This window comes from Phacochoerus africanus, chromosome 6 (genome assembly GCF_016906955.1).
Source record: "Phacochoerus africanus isolate WHEZ1 chromosome 6, ROS_Pafr_v1, whole genome shotgun sequence".
NCBI lineage: Eukaryota > Metazoa > Chordata > Mammalia > Artiodactyla > Suidae > Phacochoerus > Phacochoerus africanus.
Window position 1 is genome coordinate 104,360,056 of NC_062549.1, and position 17,097 is coordinate 104,377,152.

At 49.1% G+C, this 17,097-nt stretch overlaps 1 protein-coding gene across 1 annotated transcript; it reads right to left on the bottom strand.

Moving 5' to 3' along the window:
- Nucleotides 1-2,817: 2,817 nt before the first annotated feature.
- Nucleotides 2,818-16,892, bottom strand: CD2 (CD2 molecule). Its single transcript, XM_047784915.1, has 5 exons — nucleotides 16,730-16,892; nucleotides 16,287-16,592; nucleotides 11,629-11,862; nucleotides 7,592-7,714; nucleotides 2,818-3,571 (listed from the first exon to the last, which is right to left on the bottom strand). Exons 1-5 carry the CDS (start codon nucleotides 16,788-16,790, stop codon nucleotides 3,273-3,275), a joined length of 1,023 nt encoding a protein of 340 aa, XP_047640871.1. The 5' UTR covers nucleotides 16,791-16,892; the 3' UTR covers nucleotides 2,818-3,272.
- Nucleotides 16,893-17,097: the final 205 nt, after the last annotated feature.

Below are 17,097 nucleotides of genomic sequence, written 5' to 3' on the forward strand. Positions count from 1 at the left end.
TTTTGTTTTGGTTTTTTTCTCTCTGTTTTCTTTGTCCTTGTGATTTATGCCTTTTATTTTTGTTAAGTTTAGCATTACTTGTGTTGGATTTCAGAAGAGAGGAAAGGCTGATGCATGAGTTAAGCTGCTACCCGTGACTAGAAGCTCCTCTTCCCCACCATTACCTCTGCATTGCTCTCTTGCTGAAGCAGCTCCCTGCGGTCTGGGTTTTGCCTCCCCGGTCCTTGCGGCTGCGCTCTGCTGCCCCCATTCATCTGGGACCTCTGGGACTGCTTGACCGCTGAAACCCATGAGGCTGATTGCTCCATCCCAACATTGGCTGTGAGCACCTTCCCCACAGCAGCCCTGACAGTGGGTAGGTCTTGCTCCCAACCAGAGGCAGATTATCAGAAAGACCAGAACTTCCCTAGCCTCCCCTCCCCTGCCCTGTGTTGCTATGAATACACCACCTTCTTATGGCTTTTAATCTGCGTCTTGTGGAGTGATGTCCAGATGTGTCATCAGGGTGCCCTGATTATGGGACCTGGGCGGTGAAAGCAGGCTTGTGGCTCAATCTAGTCTCTGTGGGGCATCCCACAGGTCTGTTCTTTAGCTTTTAATACATTGGGTATGAGATTTTATCCATCTGTCCCATGTGGCCAGATGTTAGGAAACTAATGCAGGTGAATCAAACTCACAGTATACTAAGCCACATTAGAGAGGGCTTATTTATTAGTTTATAATGGACTGTGTCTCTTTCCAATAACCAAGCCATTTATATTTGCTGTCCAAAGTATTCATTCTCAGATATCAAATAATAGAGGCTGAGACCCCAACCCAAGCTACTGAATCATCAGTATTTTTTTCACAATCTCCCCGAGCTCTTCTTCAGCAGCTGGGCCGCGCACTTCTCAGAAAGTCCACACTCTGGGACAGGGTCCGTGGGAGCTCACAGAGCGTCAGCAGGGGTGACGGCAGCACAGAACACAGGTCTGTGTCCCCCTCTCAGGGTGGAGATTCCAGCAAGGCAAAGAGTGTATTTTACGTATGCAGATGCCACATATGTTCACGTCCCTTCCTTTCAGCAAGACTATACTCACCTGTTGAATCAACTGGCCAGCGATATTTTCAGTAAAGTGGTACAGGCGATACCAAGAAATGGTCAATGTCTTCGGGAAGCTTATTGACTAGTCACATCATCAATTCTAAAAGCACTTTTTTTTTTCTTTCACATTTTAACACTTCAGAAATGGGGTTGATCTAAAAATGATTGGTATCTTAGTATTCGTTGTAGTACAATTGAGAGTGTTTTTTTTTCTTTCTTATGATATGTAAATAATGGTGCCAGTGAAAATCAATGATATCTTCAAAGTAATGAAACATAGTAAGTGAAAAAGGAACAACCTACTCCTATAAACAGGTAGTCAGCATGAGCTTTGCTCATGAAACTCCCTCTCCATGTTAAGTAGTCCTACTAATCTATTACAACTCACTTCGAATGCCACATTCTCCAGGAAGCCTTCTGTGTTACCCCAAGTCCCACCACCCAATCTGAATTTTGACCTATCCTTATCATGCTGTGTTATGTTTACCCTGTAATTAGTCCACCTCTCCCCCAGCTAGATAGTGAGCACCTTGAAAGCAAAAATGCAGTGTTCACCTCTGTGTTCCTAGTACCCAGCGCAGAGCCTAGTATGTAGTAGTTCAGTAAATGTTTGTTGAATGAGTAAATGATGAGGGATTGAATAGTTACAGGCAATATGGTTCTGTACCATATGTAATACCCCAAGATTCAGAAGAAGGGCAGAGAACAGCAGTGGAAAGGCCAGGAGGTGCGGGTCTTCAAGAAGGAAATGGGGTGGGAGTCATCCTAGCCTGATGGCTAATGAATCGCTCAGGGCTGCAACGAGGAAGGAGAAAGAGGACAGGACAGTGTTAAGACCTTCATTTTTCTTACTGGATAGATGCTGTGATGACTGTTCTCTAACTGGATTTCATGTTTAAATTTCAGGAGGCTGTGGGCTTTCATTCATCATTATTCTTAATAAGTAACTCTGAGTGCTAAAACAATAGATGCTCAGGTTCAGAGAAAAGAGCAGTTCAACCCTCATTGAGCTCTCACAGGAAGTCCTGTACGTACATAGACTTTGTGGTTTAAACCTCAGAGCTTCCTGCCAGAGCTTGACAAGGTTCAGTAAGTCTAAGAAGCTGGGAGAAGGCGGGCAGATGGGACCACAAACAACATGGTACCAACATTTCAAAGCAGGTGCTTTCTTACCATCTATTGTTTTAGAACCTTAACTGTAAACTTTTTTTTTTTTTTTTTTCCTTCCCCCGCTTCCTCCAAAGTACAGCTAGCATGTCTGCTAGCCGGCAGTGGGGTTTGACTTTTAATTATAGTCATTGAAGCCTTGGGAGTTGCTTCAAACTTGGGATTCGTCTCTTAGTCTGCCCTTCTGTATGTAGTCTGGTAGACTCATGGCACCTCCGGTATTCATGGATCCCCTCTTTTCAAGGAGGGTTCTACAGCTCATTTTCACCATGTCTGAAGAGCCAAGCAAGTGAGACCCAAAGTGAGATTATGGTTTCTGGTGCCCCTTGTTGTAAGTTTGTACATAGAGATTTCAACTCATTATATAAATCTACCAGTAGGTTGTGGGTCCAGCTTTGCAGATGAGACCTGGGGAGTGGATTCTGGTTATTCTGATGGGGATTAAGGTGGCACCATTGAATTGGAATGACCAAATTTGGTCCTACTGTCAGTACCTCACCAGCACACCTCTTTCTGATTCCATAGCTGGATGCTGGGCTCCTTTCCACAATGAGTAAACACTGGTGTCAGGTCAAGCCTTTTATTTCACTTCTACTCCCAATGAGGTGAGCAAATGACAAGCATGTCTCCAGCAGGCAGGCTGCTTGCAACAAGACACGGCCACACCCTCTGCTTGATATCTGATGCCTGCATATGGTGTGAGACAGAGGCTGAGAGATCTCCAGGATTTTGTGCTCACCCATCATCCTAATCCGTACTCTTTGACGGTTTTTCCCTTCCTGGAGTGGTGGAGGAGGCCAGAGACTCCAGATGTCAGGCCTCAGGGCTGAGTTAGATGGTGCAGACAGGGCTGTGGGTCTTGGGCTTGGGAGCTGTCCCGGTCCCCCTGCAGAGCACGATTGATGGAAGTGGCTAGCATGCGCGCCTGGAGTGGAGAAACTCCACAGTGCCTTTTACAGGAAAGGACAGTTTCTGTTCCCTTTTAATTAGAGGGAAGGGACAACTGCGTCAGGAGACAGAGTTATGAGTTTTCTTTGGCCTCATGGGTAGGTTTTGTTTGAACTCGAGGCTTGGGGAGGGGAGGGCCTTTTTGCTGGTGAACTTGTATGCCCGGGGTAGGAGGAGGCCTCTTCTTCTGTGGGTGCTGGACACGGGGGCCAGGAGGCCCGGGACGAGGAGTAGGTGCCTGAGAACGATGACCAGGCATTGGAGGAGTTTGGGAAATGACCGGATTTTGAGGAGTTGAGCCTGGAAATGGATGGGGCTTCCGGCCCCTTTCCTCGGGGCTCGCTCTCTTCGCTCTTATCTCCAGCTCCTCATCTGCAACAATAAAACCTCTGAAGAGTTCTCTCGGCAAGGTACGATGGAGATCACTGTCACTGGTACTGAGTGTCCCTCCTGTGCTAGCTGCTCTGGGGATGCCATGAGAAAGCAGAAGCCACCTCACCCTCTAGAAGTCCCAGGTCTCATGGCGGAGACAGAGAGGCCCATGGCAAGACAGAGTGAGAGCCCAGGCCTTGGAGAACTCAGGGAGCCGGGGGCAAGAAGACCCGTGGAGGGCTTTGTGTCTGGGTCTCCAGGGGACAGAGAGGGCTCAGACCCCAGCGCTGCCTCTGAGTCATCCTAGGGACCAGCTGCGAGTTCCTCAGGGCTAGAGCCCTGGCGTAGTCTCTGAGGAGTTAGAGAGGACTTAGTAACCACCTGCCTCCACATGGGTCTTTCTGTTAGATCTGCCTTTCTCCCAATTCTGCTGCAGTTCAACCCACATTCTGGTGAGGGGTTGGGATATTTGCAAGGGGCTTTTTATTTTGTTTTATTTTATTTTATTTTATTTTATTGTCATTTTAGGGCCACACCTGCAGTATATGGAAGTTCCCAAGCTAAGGGTCGAATCAGAGCTGTACTGCTGGCCTACACCACAGCCACAGAAACATGGGATCCAAGTTGCATCTGTGACCTACACCACAGTTCACAGCAGTGCTGGCTGGATCCTCAACCCATTGAGCAAGGCCAGGGATCAAACCCACATCCTCAGGGATACTAGTTGGATTTGTTACCACTAAGCCACAACAGGAACTCCTGCAAGGGTCTTTTTAGCCCTTAAAAACATACTGGTTTCTCAGAAATTCATAAGCAAGCCCCATCCTCTTGGGTTTGAAAGAAAAAGACTTCCTCTTCTGGTCACCAGTCTGGGATTTTCTGCTTTTTGCGGTGGCAGTCCATGAAGACAAGTGCACGACCCACAGTAATGTAATTTTTCCTTTGCTTGTTTTAAGATCACACAGGGGAGTTCCCGTTGTGGCACAGTGGTTAACGAATCCGACTAGGAACCATGAGGTTGCGGGTTCAATCCCTGCCCTTGCTCAGTGGGTTAACGATCAGGCGTTACCGTGAGCTGTGGTGTAGCTTGCAGATGTGGCTCGGATCCTGCGTTGCTGTGGCTCTGGCATAGGCTGGCAGCTACAGCTCCGATTAGACCCCTAGCCTGGGAACCTCCATATGCCTCAGGAAGAGGCCCAAGAAATGGCAAAAAAAAGAGAAAAAGAAAAAAAAAATCAAGCAGGAAATCTCTGAGGATGCCCAGATGCTGTAGACCTGGAAGGTCCTACTGGGTGCTTTGGCCTCCTTTGTGCTACAGGTTAGGTGTTCCAGTCCCTGCGCCCTAGGTTACCCTAATTGTGCTCCCCTAGTGCTCTAGAAAGCTAGAAAGAGGACACTCTCCCTGGGGGAAGCCAGGGCCGCCCGTATCAGTCCGGGGCACATGGCTTAGGAAGCCCCTGCCCTCTCTGAGCATCACCCTCTTGGGTGACAATGTGAGTCCAAACAGCCTCCTCCGATGGCAGGAAATCCAGGTCTCAGGTGGCTTTGAATATGTAAACTTAAAGCCAAAGGGTGTTGTTTTGGTGGAGAGAGGCGGGTGTGCTCTATGCACAGAAAGGGAAAAACACATCCTCTGTGCCATCTTTGGTACCCCAAGGTAGCAGAAGTCCCCCAGGAGGCCATGGGGAAGACTCTGCGCCCCAATCCCAGTTCCCAGCTGTGAAACCAGCCGGAGTCCTTTGCCATCCCTGTATGGCCAGCTTGGGCCATTCATTTACTACCTGTCGCCCTCACCCCCCCCACCACAACTGTTTTGTTCATTTGTTCTTTGAATACTTACTCCCCATCTTCTAGATGTTAGGTGCCATTGCTAAGTGGCAGCAGTGGCTCAGACACAAGCATGGACCTCAGGAAGCCTAAAATCAAGTGAGTGACAGGAACTAGGACTGCACATCACAGTGTCTCTGGTACGGGTCCAGGGCCACCAGAGAGGTGCAGGCAAAGAGCCACGAGTTCTGGGAGGAGGGGTGGGGTGTGGCCGAGGGGCTGAGACCCCGGGCAGGCTTGGACAAGGTTAGCTACAGCTCTATGCAGCCTGCCAGTCAGAGCGGGATGGTATGCCCTGGCATGCCCACGCTCGCTCCTTCAGCCTCAGCCCACGTATTGGCTCCGTGGAATGCCTCCAGCCTTAGTGTCCTCCTCCCCCTCTGCATCTCCTGGTTACTCAACCCTGAGCTGGGACTAGGGTGAAGCAAGCAGGCCACCGGGGCCCCAAACTAAAGGAGGCCCGAACTCCTGGGGTTGTACAAGGCAGGGTTGACCCTGAGGGTGCAGATCTCCTCAAGCTGTCACAGCCTAGGTTCCTTGTTCACCTTACCCTCATCCTGACTCAGCCCCCTGGACACAGGATGTGAGAAAAATCATTTAACCCCACTGAACTTAGCACTTCTCATTGTGGCTCAGCGGTAACGAACCCGCCTAGTATCCATGAGGATGTGGGTTCGCTCCCTGGCCTCACTCAGTGGGTTAAGGATCTGGCATTACTGTGAGCAGTGGTGTAGGTTGCAGATGCAGCTTGGGTCTGGTGTTGCTGTGGCTGTGGCTGTGGCTATGGCTGGCATCTGTAGCTCCAGTTTGGCCCCTCGCCTGGAAACTCCCGTATGCCACAGGTGTGGCCCTAAAAAGACCAAAAACAAACAAAAAATCCCCCACTGAACTTAAACTTCCTCATCTGAAAGAATATTATCTATCTCGTAAGATTGCTCGGAAAGTTGGATGAGATAATGAATGTAAAACATTATTACAGAGATCAGTGCCTGACAGCCAATTGCTTTGTCAATGAGAGCTAGTTAGCCCATGGGTCAGTTCAGCTTGGTGAGAGAGCCACTGCCTTGTCATGGGGTGGCTGTAAGGTCCACCTTGGAAGAATACACAATCTTTGACCATTAGGCAGTGGGGGAAGAGCCTTTGCAGGGAAAAGAGGGGCAGAGAACCGCCTGAGTAGGGCCCAGAAGTGAGGAAGCTGTGAGTGCCTGTGGGACTCAACAAACAATTCTTTTGAAGTGTGGGGCCATGCTGGGGGCAGGGACCGGAAGGAGGCCTGCAGAAAGAAGTCTAAAGCAAGGAAGCTAAATCTAAAGTGGCTCAAGGCCACCACTGTCTGGGGAGATTCAGACCATGTCTTTGGGTGGTTCCACAGGCAGCTGGCCTGGGCATTCAGGGTTTGCTCTGGGGAGAGACCCCATGTGGGGGGACCCTGTCCTGCCGTGAATGTGAGCTTGCCCAGAACCCAAGGGACCCACCTACCTGGCCACATATCCTGCTGATGGCTGGATACCAGTTGCTGTATACCACCTGTAGCATGGAGTCCCAACACCCCCATCCCAGTGTCCACAGAAGCACCATTATCTGAACACACTGCCCTGGGTGTCCTGGCCGACCCTCAAGCCAGTTCCTCACTTGTGAGCCTGACGTTTTCATTCTTGGTTGGCAGACAGGCCTGACCAAGAAACACTCGTAGCCCTGACACCTCAGAACAGTGACTTGAGAAGGGGGCATAAACACCCAGTTTTAGCACAAGTGTGTTCCTGTGATTCCCTGATGCCCTGAAATTTTACCTGTATTCCTAGGAGCCTGGTCCTGAACACACCTTGGCCACCCCCTCGGGAGAGGACAAGAAGTTTGTTCACAGAAATGATGTTTTGAAGGTAGTCTTTCTACCCACATAGCTATATGGGGCTCCTTCAAAATGTGTCCCCACAGCCTTGTGGTGGTGGATTCCAGTGAGGCTGTCCTGGATCGAGCTTCTCAAAGCTCCCACATTGTCACCACTGAGAATGTGTTTTTCAAAAATCAAGCTAACCACAAAATGGAACAAACTGTAACCGCCGGCTACAGCCCTGACATTCTGAAACGCCTCATCTCCATTATTTTCTTTCCAGACTCTAAGTGCCAGCCCCATGTGTTGTTGCCACGGGGATTTCACCTGGGCGGGCGGTGGGACAGTGGAAGGGGGCTTACCATTTCTCCTGCTGCTCTGCTTTTTCCTCTTGCTGGTGTAGAATATGAGTAGTGCTATGAAGATGAGGAAGACGGTGCCGCCTCCGCAGATGCCGATGATGAGATAGATATCCAGACCTTGCCCTGCAAGAGGAACAGGCAGGATGGACAGGAGGGTCCTGGGGAGAGGGGCCATTTCAGTGCTCTGGCCAAGGACTCCAGGACCCCTGCCTCTTGTCTTACGGATAAAAGAGCTGGCCACATTCACGGAGGCTAGCGAATTGGATCAATAGCTGAAGAGGTGCGGGGTCCAAGATAAACCCCTTCAGAAGGCTCCTTGGAGAAGTGCTCTCCTGGACCTGAAATGCCTGATTCTTCAGGGGCCAAGGCACTGTCCCCTGCCCCCTATCAAGCAGAAGGTCACAGAAGTTTAGATCTGAGAAAGAGCTTAGAGACAGTCAAGCGTAACCTCTGATTTCGCTGACAAGGCCCAGAGAGGGAGGATGAGTTTCCCGAGGCCTCGCAGTCTCCATTCCCGAGTGATCTTTAATCAGCCCCTTGTCTCAATGTTCCTGCATTGTTTATCCAGCTGCATCTTTGGCTCCCCTTCTATGACATGATCTTTTCCTCACCTGCTTGACCAGGCAGTTTCCAAAGACCGAGTACCCATTTCACGTGTCTAGCTTAGCTCTCTGCCCTCAGAACCAGCAGCCCCCTGCCAGATTTTCCCTGGACTGTGCAAGAACCTCAGACACGCGGTGTGTGAGCAGTAGCAGTGGGCTTGATCTTCAGCTCACAGACCTTCCGTCACTATAACGCCATGGGGATAACGATGACTGTGCTCAGAGAAATGTGCAGGCTCTTCAAGGTGAGAGCTGTGTGATCTTGGGCAAGTTACTTCACCTCTCTGAGCCTGTTCCTTTCTTTGAAAAAATGGAGATAATGAATTTACATTGCAGGTGGCTGTTGGAAGTCAATCGGATAATGGATGTGAAGTGCTTTGTAAACTGTAAAACTACACACAAAGATGAGGGCCTGCTCTGGCTACACCTCTGTGTAGTGGCGCTTCTGGGAGCAGTTTCCCGGGAGGGGTGCTGGGCTGTCTGCCTCTTTGTGAGTCAATAGCAGTCAGAGAGGCAGCAGCTGGGGCCAGGTGTCAGGGGCCTTGTACATCTGGAGAACAGAGCTCAGCCCAGCATCACGAGGAAACCTGTCTGTAGCCAGACATTCCTGAGAAGACATTTACACATGAAGCTCAGGATGAGCCGTAGGAGTAAGCCAGAGGCTCAGATACCAAACTAAACAGGTTTTCAGACTGCAGTGCTTTGTGAATTCTTGCTTTCTTTCCCAAGTCTCTCTCTGGACCCATTCTTTGCCTTCCAGGTACACTACCTCTATCTGCTCTTGGATGAAGGGGCTTCCAGTAGAAAAGCAGGTATAATCCTAAAGTGCTGGTGAAATGGGGCTGGGAAAGGAAGGGGAGGTCCCTTAGGCTCTGCCTGCTTGGCGGAAGGGCCAGGGCTATTGGAGTCTTCCTGGGGCTGAGCTGAGGATGTCCCAGAGCCTGACCTGGGGGCCATGGCAGGCCTAGGACATTTGGGGAGCACAGAACTAAGCTGCTAGCTGGTCTTCCCTCAGAGTCCTCAGACGGGGCAACCAGGCCCTTACCTGGGCACACTTAGGAATATAGGAGCGCCCTACACAGTCTGTTTGCACGTTTGTGCATCACAACACTCTGGGTGCTGTCGGTGGGGAACATTCCAGCCTGCATCAGAGGCAGCTGTGTCTCTGCTGTTCAAGACTCTGTCTTCACAGTCGCTAAATCCAGCCACACTCCTTCCTGCACTCCCTCTCAGCCATAATGTGCCTGGGAGTGTTTGTGGTGGAGTCCTTCTTATGTGTCCAAATCTGCTCCTTCCTCCAACTAGTTTGGTTTCAAGTTCATACCCACTTTTTCTGAGCCAAGACATCCATGTAACCATTGCTCCCCTCTGCCTTGGCCTTGGCCTTTTTGGACAAAACATCCAGATCCCTTTAACGGTCTTCCAGAACAGCCTCAATGCTCCCCCCCCCCGCCCCCCGCCCAACCACACACACACAGACTGCCGCTGGGTATTCCCCCATCTCTCTAGTGGCTTCTTTCCTAAACTGGCTTCTATTCTGCCCCATAGACTAAGGGGCAGGACTGTCGCAGTCTTCCAAACCTAGAGCCCTCCCTTCCTAATGCACACACATGTGTATACCAATGGGATGTAGTTAAAATAAACATGGAGTAGGGTTTCCAGATGAAATACAGGATGCCAGTTAAACTTGAAGGAAACAATGAATAATCTTTCACATAAGTAGGTCCCACGCAACATTTGGGACATATTTATACTGTCTTTTATTTGCTCAGTCTGGCAACTCTACTCCAGAGTCTCCTGAAGGGGGATGAGAGCCTGTGGAGTTGAGGAGGGACGACTTCATTCACTGTGCCTTAGTGACGGAGGGACACGGAGGAATGGCTGGTGGCACCATGAGCAGGTGAGGTAACTCTGGTCCAAGCATGTGACTGGCAGACTCTAGGGTGGCTTCCACAGGCCCCTGCCTCCTGGTGTCCCACCTGTGGGGTCCCCTCTGATGGACTGTGGGCTGGACTTACTGAATGGCTTCTAGTGAATAGAATGCAGCAGGAGTGGTAGGCTAGCCAACACTCCTGAGATGAAGTTACAAACAGACCACAGCTGTAGTCTTGGGCTCTTGCTGGCGCTCTCATAGGCTGCTCTGAGGGCAGCTAGCTGCTGCATTGGGAACAGCCCAGTGCCCACCATGAGTGAGCCTGGAAGCGGACTTTCCCCAGTAGCCCCTGCATCTGACGGACGGCCCCCAGCCCCTGCCACTGCCTGGATTATAGCCTCCTGACAGCCTCTAAGCCAGAGTCATCCAGCTAAACTACTCCCAGATTTGTGTTCCACAGAAACTGAGACAATAACGGCTTGTGGTTTTAAGCCACTAAATATGGGGTCATTTATTATGCAGCAACTGATAACTAATTCAAGGAGTATATTAGAAAGCCTTACTTCTGACTTCACACCAGCTCAGGGCTGCTCCCTAGGGTCACTGAGCAGCCATAGTTGCTGGAAAAATTGAGGGCCTCTGGCCAGATGACTATTTTTTGTGCTCAATTTTGCTGCAGGGGGTTGAGCAGACAGCACTGAAAAGACACCGCAGAGCATCAGAGGAGCCAACTCTCGAAGATCACAGGGCTTAATCTTTGTGGACCAGGTGGCTGAAGCCCAGCCAGGAGAGGGAACTCTGTCCTGGTCAGACAGATCCAAACTATGAGCCCAGGCCCCAGCTCCCAGCCCAGAATTGAGTACTGTGGCAGGTGGAATCTCAAAAGTTACTTCTGGGGGTCATGTCAAGCTGGAGGTCCAGGGAAGAACGCAGACTCTTGGAGTCTGGGGACTTCCAGTGCCAGCAACCATGCTGGGAGGGCAGCTCTGAGGCAGGAAGAGCGTTGCTCCACTGTGTTCACGGTCCTCCCCGCCTCTAGCGCTTCCTCTCTGCGGGCCTCTAATGCCCAGGGTTTCTGTGGCCCTTCTGCCCTTGCTCTGATGGGAGGTGCTGGCCCTCCAGAAAGGAATCTCCTTTACTCCTTCTCCAGCATTGTCCTAGGAGTCACAGTCACGGTCACTGACTAGCTGTGGGATTTTGGGCAAGTCACCTTGCCTCTCTGGGAAGCGGCTATCTGTCTCTATGGGATAACCTCAAAGCTCCTTCTATCTCATCAACTCAGCAAGGCTTTTTTCTGGAGGGAATCTCTTTCATTGCCTGAGGTTAAATCCTGCTCTCTGAGAAGATTCCCAGGACAGGTAATCACAGGACACAACCTGCTCTCTCCTCTAAGTCTTCCCTTAAGGATTTCCAGGGGAAAGAGGTATGTGTTCAGTTCCCATCCTGAGTCAAGGCTGCCTCCCAGCCCAAGCACCCACGCCCCTGAGCAGTCCTCTGCTATGGGCCAGGAAGGGGTGCTGCTACAGTGACCTTGGAAGTTCAGATCAGTGCCCACCACGTACCCGTACAACTGATGGTCACCATGCTGATTTGCTCACTGGCATTGTTACTGGCCACACACTTGAATAATGTGCTCCATTTGGTGCTCCACTTCCACAGGATGACCTTCTGACGACCTTCTCTGGCAGTGGACTTATTTACATACAGTTTTAACTTAGGGTCACTTCCTTCTGCTACCTCACAGGTCACCGTTTTGTTGGCACAGCTCCAGGAGATTACAGGTTTTGAGACCCCATCTGAAAAGAAAATAAAGATCCAGTTCCTATTAGGCAATTAATTGACTGTAAAAGACATACGAATTTATAGAGGGGAAATTGAGCTAGTTAAGGACCAGGAAACAATTTCAAAGACCCCCTACCTATTTAAAAACATAATTTCTATTTTAGTTTATTTATACAACACATTCAGAAAAAAATTATTTCTTTTTTTTTTTTTTTTAATTTTCCCACTGTACGGCAAGGGGGTCAGGTTATCCTTACATGTATACATTACAAGTACATTTTTCCCCCAGCCTTTCTTCTGTTGCAACATGAGTATCTAGACAAAGTTCTCAATGCTATTCAGCAGGATCTCCTTGTAAATCTATTCTAAGTTGTGTCTGATAAGCCCAAGCTCCCGATCCCTCCCACTCCGCCCCCCCCATCAGGCAGCCACAAGTCTCTTCTCCAAGTCCATGATTTTCTTTTCTAAGGAGATGTTCATTTGTGCTGGATATTAGATTCCAGTTATAAGAAAAAATTATTTCTGATACAGTTTATAGATACACTCTATTAGTAAAAATATATCAAATGTTTATGTGCTACTTTATACCTTAAAAATGCTTTCAGATATATTATACTTCATCTTGCCAAAGAGAACAGTTTTTCTTCCTGTTTACGGATGAAGTGCTCAAGGCTCTGAGAGGTTAAATGCATGGTCCAAGAAGTGGCACTAATAAATGACAAGTCAGGAGAGGAGCCTACTCCTGTAAGTCCAAGTTCAGTAATATGGGTTTACCACATCCTGATTCTCATATGTTCAGGAGCTTGGGGGGGATGTGCTTCAAGAGTAGTGAGAAACTTGATCCTGGAGGAACTGGCACATGTGAGCCAGGGGTCTTGGTCACACTGCAAAGTCCCCATCCCCTCTGCCCTAATAGGGGCCTGTGAGCAGGGGTCCAGGTGTGGCCTTCAAGGTCTGGAGCGAGAGAGCCCTTCAGCTTCCCAAAGCTGCTCGGCCACTCACTGAGCCTGGCTGGACACCCTCCTCCGTAAGAGAAAGATAAGAAAGACATTCTCCACCTGTCATCACAGGGAGGACGTGCAACAAAGCCCTGGCACAGTGATAGGTACCGATAATACTGGTGGTAGTTGTTACATTCATCATCACGTACTCTCTCCCTCTCCTTTTCTGACACCAGAGTATTCGAAGGCTGCGTCATGAAAGAAGAAAAGGCCATGGCCTTGGCATTACAGGGGCAGGGTCCAAATGCTTATCCACCACTTCCGAGCTGCAGGACCAACTGCTGCCCTTTTTTTCATCCTCCCTCTCTTTCCCCACCCAGACTCGCCACCTTTTTCTCTTCGCATCTTTCTACCCATTATGCAGATGGATAGCTTCTTTTTTAAAAAGCTATGCCACAGCTTACAGCAATGCCAAATCCTTAACCCTCTGGCAAGGCCAGGGATTGAACACGTATCTCACAGAGATGCTAAGTTGGGTTCTTAATCCACTGAGCCACAATGGGAACTCCTCAGTGCCTCTCTTTACCAGTGTTTTCTATGCATGCATACATGTATAAATAATGCCCTAAAATCTAAAACCGGATCATATGATTTTTTTTTTTTTACTCTGCCCTTTTTCCTTTATTGATCTATGGCGCTTTCTTTCCTTTAGGAATACAAATAAATACACATATCCACCATCTTTTAAAATTACATATATTTGATTTAATTACTAAGTTGCTAATTGCTGGGGACTTGAAGATCCTTTCCAGTATCTCACTCATGGAAACCACCTAGCGATGTACAGCCTCTGGAAGTCATATCTTTGTTATATCTTCTCTGTAAGATAACTTCCTACGAGAGGCATGGTCTGATTGAGTGGGCACATCTTGCAGTTGAGAGCTCTTTGATTCCAGGTTGTTAGGACATACTCCTTCCCCACCAATATCTGCTTTCAAAGGGCTTCCTACTGCCTCTTCATCCGTGGGCAGCAGCCCCTTCATTAAGGCGATGTGGGTATCAAGATTGGAGCCTGAGAAGCATGGATGAACAAAGAGATGGGGAGAGCATCAGCCCTGAGGAAGCAGGCATGGTGTCCTAGGCACACCTGGCACTTATGCTTAATTGCCTCCCTGAAGTTTGTCCTGCTAAACAGCCCAGGGAGTTGTTACTATGAAAATCAGACTCAGAGCAGATAGAGAATTTGCCCAAGGCCATGTGGCAAGAAACAGTGACCGGACCACAAATTGAGATGCTATGCGATATTCTCTCTCTCTCACACACACACAGTGAAGTGGCTGTTGTTTCCTGGTAAGATCTCTGTTTTTTGGCCAGAGGACGTGAGGGTGTATTTTTGAGGAGTGAGGGTGTATTTTTGAGGAGTGACGGTGTGTTTTTGAGGTCATGAAAATACTCTAAAATTGGTTATGGCGGTGGTTGTACGATGCCGTGAATATACTAAATGTGATGGAATCCTACACTTTAAATGTTTGAATTTTATGGTATGTGAATTATATCTCAATAAAGCTGTTTGGGGGTGGGGGGGATGGCAGAAAGGAATGTCACTGTCCTCACTAAAAACAGCCTTGGGTTTGGATCCTGATTCTACTCTTGTCAAGCCACTTCTGTTTCCCTATAGATAATAAGGGGATAATAACAGCTACCTCTCAGGATTTGGGGGAATCTTAAATAAGACCATGTAGCAAAGCCCTGACACCTTGCTGGGGGCCATTATCCTCACTGCCACACTAAACAAAACACAAATATGAAGCTCAAGTTCAAAACAGGACACTCAAGCCCAGGCTGGCAGGAGTCATGACATGTGGTCCCCAGAGCCCACAGGGAGAGGGCCCTTCTGACTCCATTCTGTTTCACCCCATTCTGGAATGTACTCCCCATTCTGTTGCAGGACTGAGGTGTGGAGAATTGTCATTTGCAGGGGAGCTGATGTGTCTGTGATGGTTGGAGGGGGGCTGCCACCAGGTCCATGTGCTAAGAACAGGGCTGGGGGTGACGCTAGGTAGGAGAAGGGGGCCCTCTTTGTGGTGGCATTTCCTGTGTGAAGCACAGAAGTGTTTATTGCTCACTGAATCTCTGGCTGGTGCTTGTGCTAGGGTTCCTGCCTCTCTTTCCAAGCCAAATACAGCTTCCTCTCCTCACTTAGTAACCATGCCCTGTTCCCTGGACCTGGGAACCATGCCCTGTTCCCTGGACCACTTCAGTGTCATTTCTTTTTCTTTTTAGGGATGACGTCCAGAATATGGAAGTTCCCAGGCTAGGGGTCCAGTCAGAGCTGCAGCTGCTGGCCTATGCCACCGGCACGGCAACTGCAGGTCTGAGCCACACGTGCGTCCTAAATCGTAGCTTGTGCTGACGCCGAATGCTTAACCCACTAAGCAAAGCCAGGGATCAAACCTGCATCCTCGTGGATAATACTCGGGTTCTTCACCCGCTGAGCCGCAGCGGGAACACCTTCACCGTCGGTCGTCATTTCAGCTCCACTTTCTCATCCCTCTCTCCCAAGCTCAAGCTGCTTTGTTCCTCTTTTCTCCACACAGGACCCTTAGTATAATCATTCTCCAGACATTTTATGGGCATCCTTTTGTCTGGGCCGGTGGTCATCAGCTGCTCACTAAAATCACCGGGGGAATTCAGCCCCTGCGATGCTCAGGCCCAGCACCAATAAACTCTGATTTAATTGGTCTGGGATGGGACTCAGCGCTGCTGACTTTCCTAGCACTTCAGCTGATTCCACTGGGAAACATGAATAGACTCACAAAGCAGCCCCTTCCTACTGCACTTGGATTAAAGCAGCAGCTTCTGGACTGGTCTTCATGCTTCCAGCTTCCATGGAAGCCACTGCTGCCCTCGCAGGACATGCATGGATGTCCAAAGCCACCCCTGGTGTGTTTTCTACAGGTATCAGCAAAAATCACCTTCTACCTTTGATCATTACTGATGGTGAGTAGATTAGAGACAAGGGCTGTTCATCCTTAAATTCATTATTTCCAGCCCTTTTCTGCCTTACAAGGACGCCTTCAAGACATCCTGGCTTGAAATTGGTTCTCTGCATGGAAACCCACTGCTTTCCAGTCTGCATCCCTGTCCCAGCCCCATACCTAGCTTGCCTTTTCATCCTTACCTGGCATGGCCACCTTTTCCGTCTACCCATCTACTCCCCTCCTCCTGGTTAATGCCATCCCAATACAGATTCTGCACTCTCCGGCATCCCCATAACCAGGGAAGAGAGATTTTGAGGTGTATAGACTTGAGGGTCTATTTGCTGTGGATTCTCTCTCTCCCTGGAGCCTGCACCCAGGCAGGAGGGGTGCGTTCCACTTCCTTTACGGCTCCCCCAAGGCCAAGGTCAGGGCTCAGGGCATCTCATCAACGCTTGTCCCCAACTTGCTAAATAGCACCTGTACTGAGATGGAGGAATTTAGGGGATAAAGACTTACCTAGAATCTGCAAATCAAATTTTTTCTCCAGCATGTATTTTCCATCCGTAGCATAGACAGTTACCTTGTAGGTACCCTCATCATCTCTCTTCAGATCTTTAATTCTCAGAGTTCCATTTGGTAACATCTTGTATGTGTCTTTCACGGGGTGAGTTGCTTTGTCTTTTTTAAATTCTGCGATCTTGTTTTCATTCTTCTGCCATCGTATATGATCTACATTATCATGTTTTGAAAGTTCAGGAATGTCCAGGTTGATGTTTTGATCCACGGTGCCCCAGACAACCTCAGTAATTTGAGAGACTGTACCTATAAAAAGCAAGAGAGTTACTGAGGTAACTCGCTGCCAGGGAAAGCTAGGCTGTGAATTCTTTGACTTTTATGCTCAGTTCAGGACTCCAGAGAAGCTTCTGATGGTGACAGGGGAGACCCACACAACAACTTACCTTTGTTGGAAACAATGAAAATCAGGAGGAAGCTGGCCAAGGTTGTACATGCGAGGCTCATCTTTGGGGCAAGTTTCCCTCTTATGATTCTGAGCTCTTCTTACAAAAGGAACTGAAATTAACACCGATGGAATCCACCTCCTGCGAGCTTAACCACGTGCCTCCTTCTTCTTTCTTTACCGTGACATAGAAAACACACCCAAACCCACAACCCCGCCACACACACACTCACACATTCACATACACAACTCAGAGAACCAACCCGGCTGATGTGTTCCTTTGCTGAAACAGGCGTGTTGATGAGTGTGTCTTCTCATCACATTTTAATCCTCACAACAGCCTTGGGTGGGTTTTACTATCTGCCTCGA

What these genes read in the sequence shown, in the direction of transcription:
- CD2 (XM_047784915.1), bottom strand. Translation starts at nt 16,790, where the DNA reads ATGAGCCTCGCATGTACAACCTTGGCCAGCTTCCTCCTGATTTTCATT. An exon ending in GGTGACCATCAGTTGTACGG is followed by an intron (nt 7,715 to 11,628) that starts GTACGTGGTGGG and finishes TTCCTCTTGCAG; the next exon opens with GGCAAGGTCTGGATATCTAT. An exon ending in GCAGAGCAGCAGGAGAAATG is followed by an intron (nt 3,572 to 7,591) that starts GTAAGCCCCCTT and finishes TTATTGTTGCAG; the next exon opens with ATGAGGAGCTGGAGATAAGA.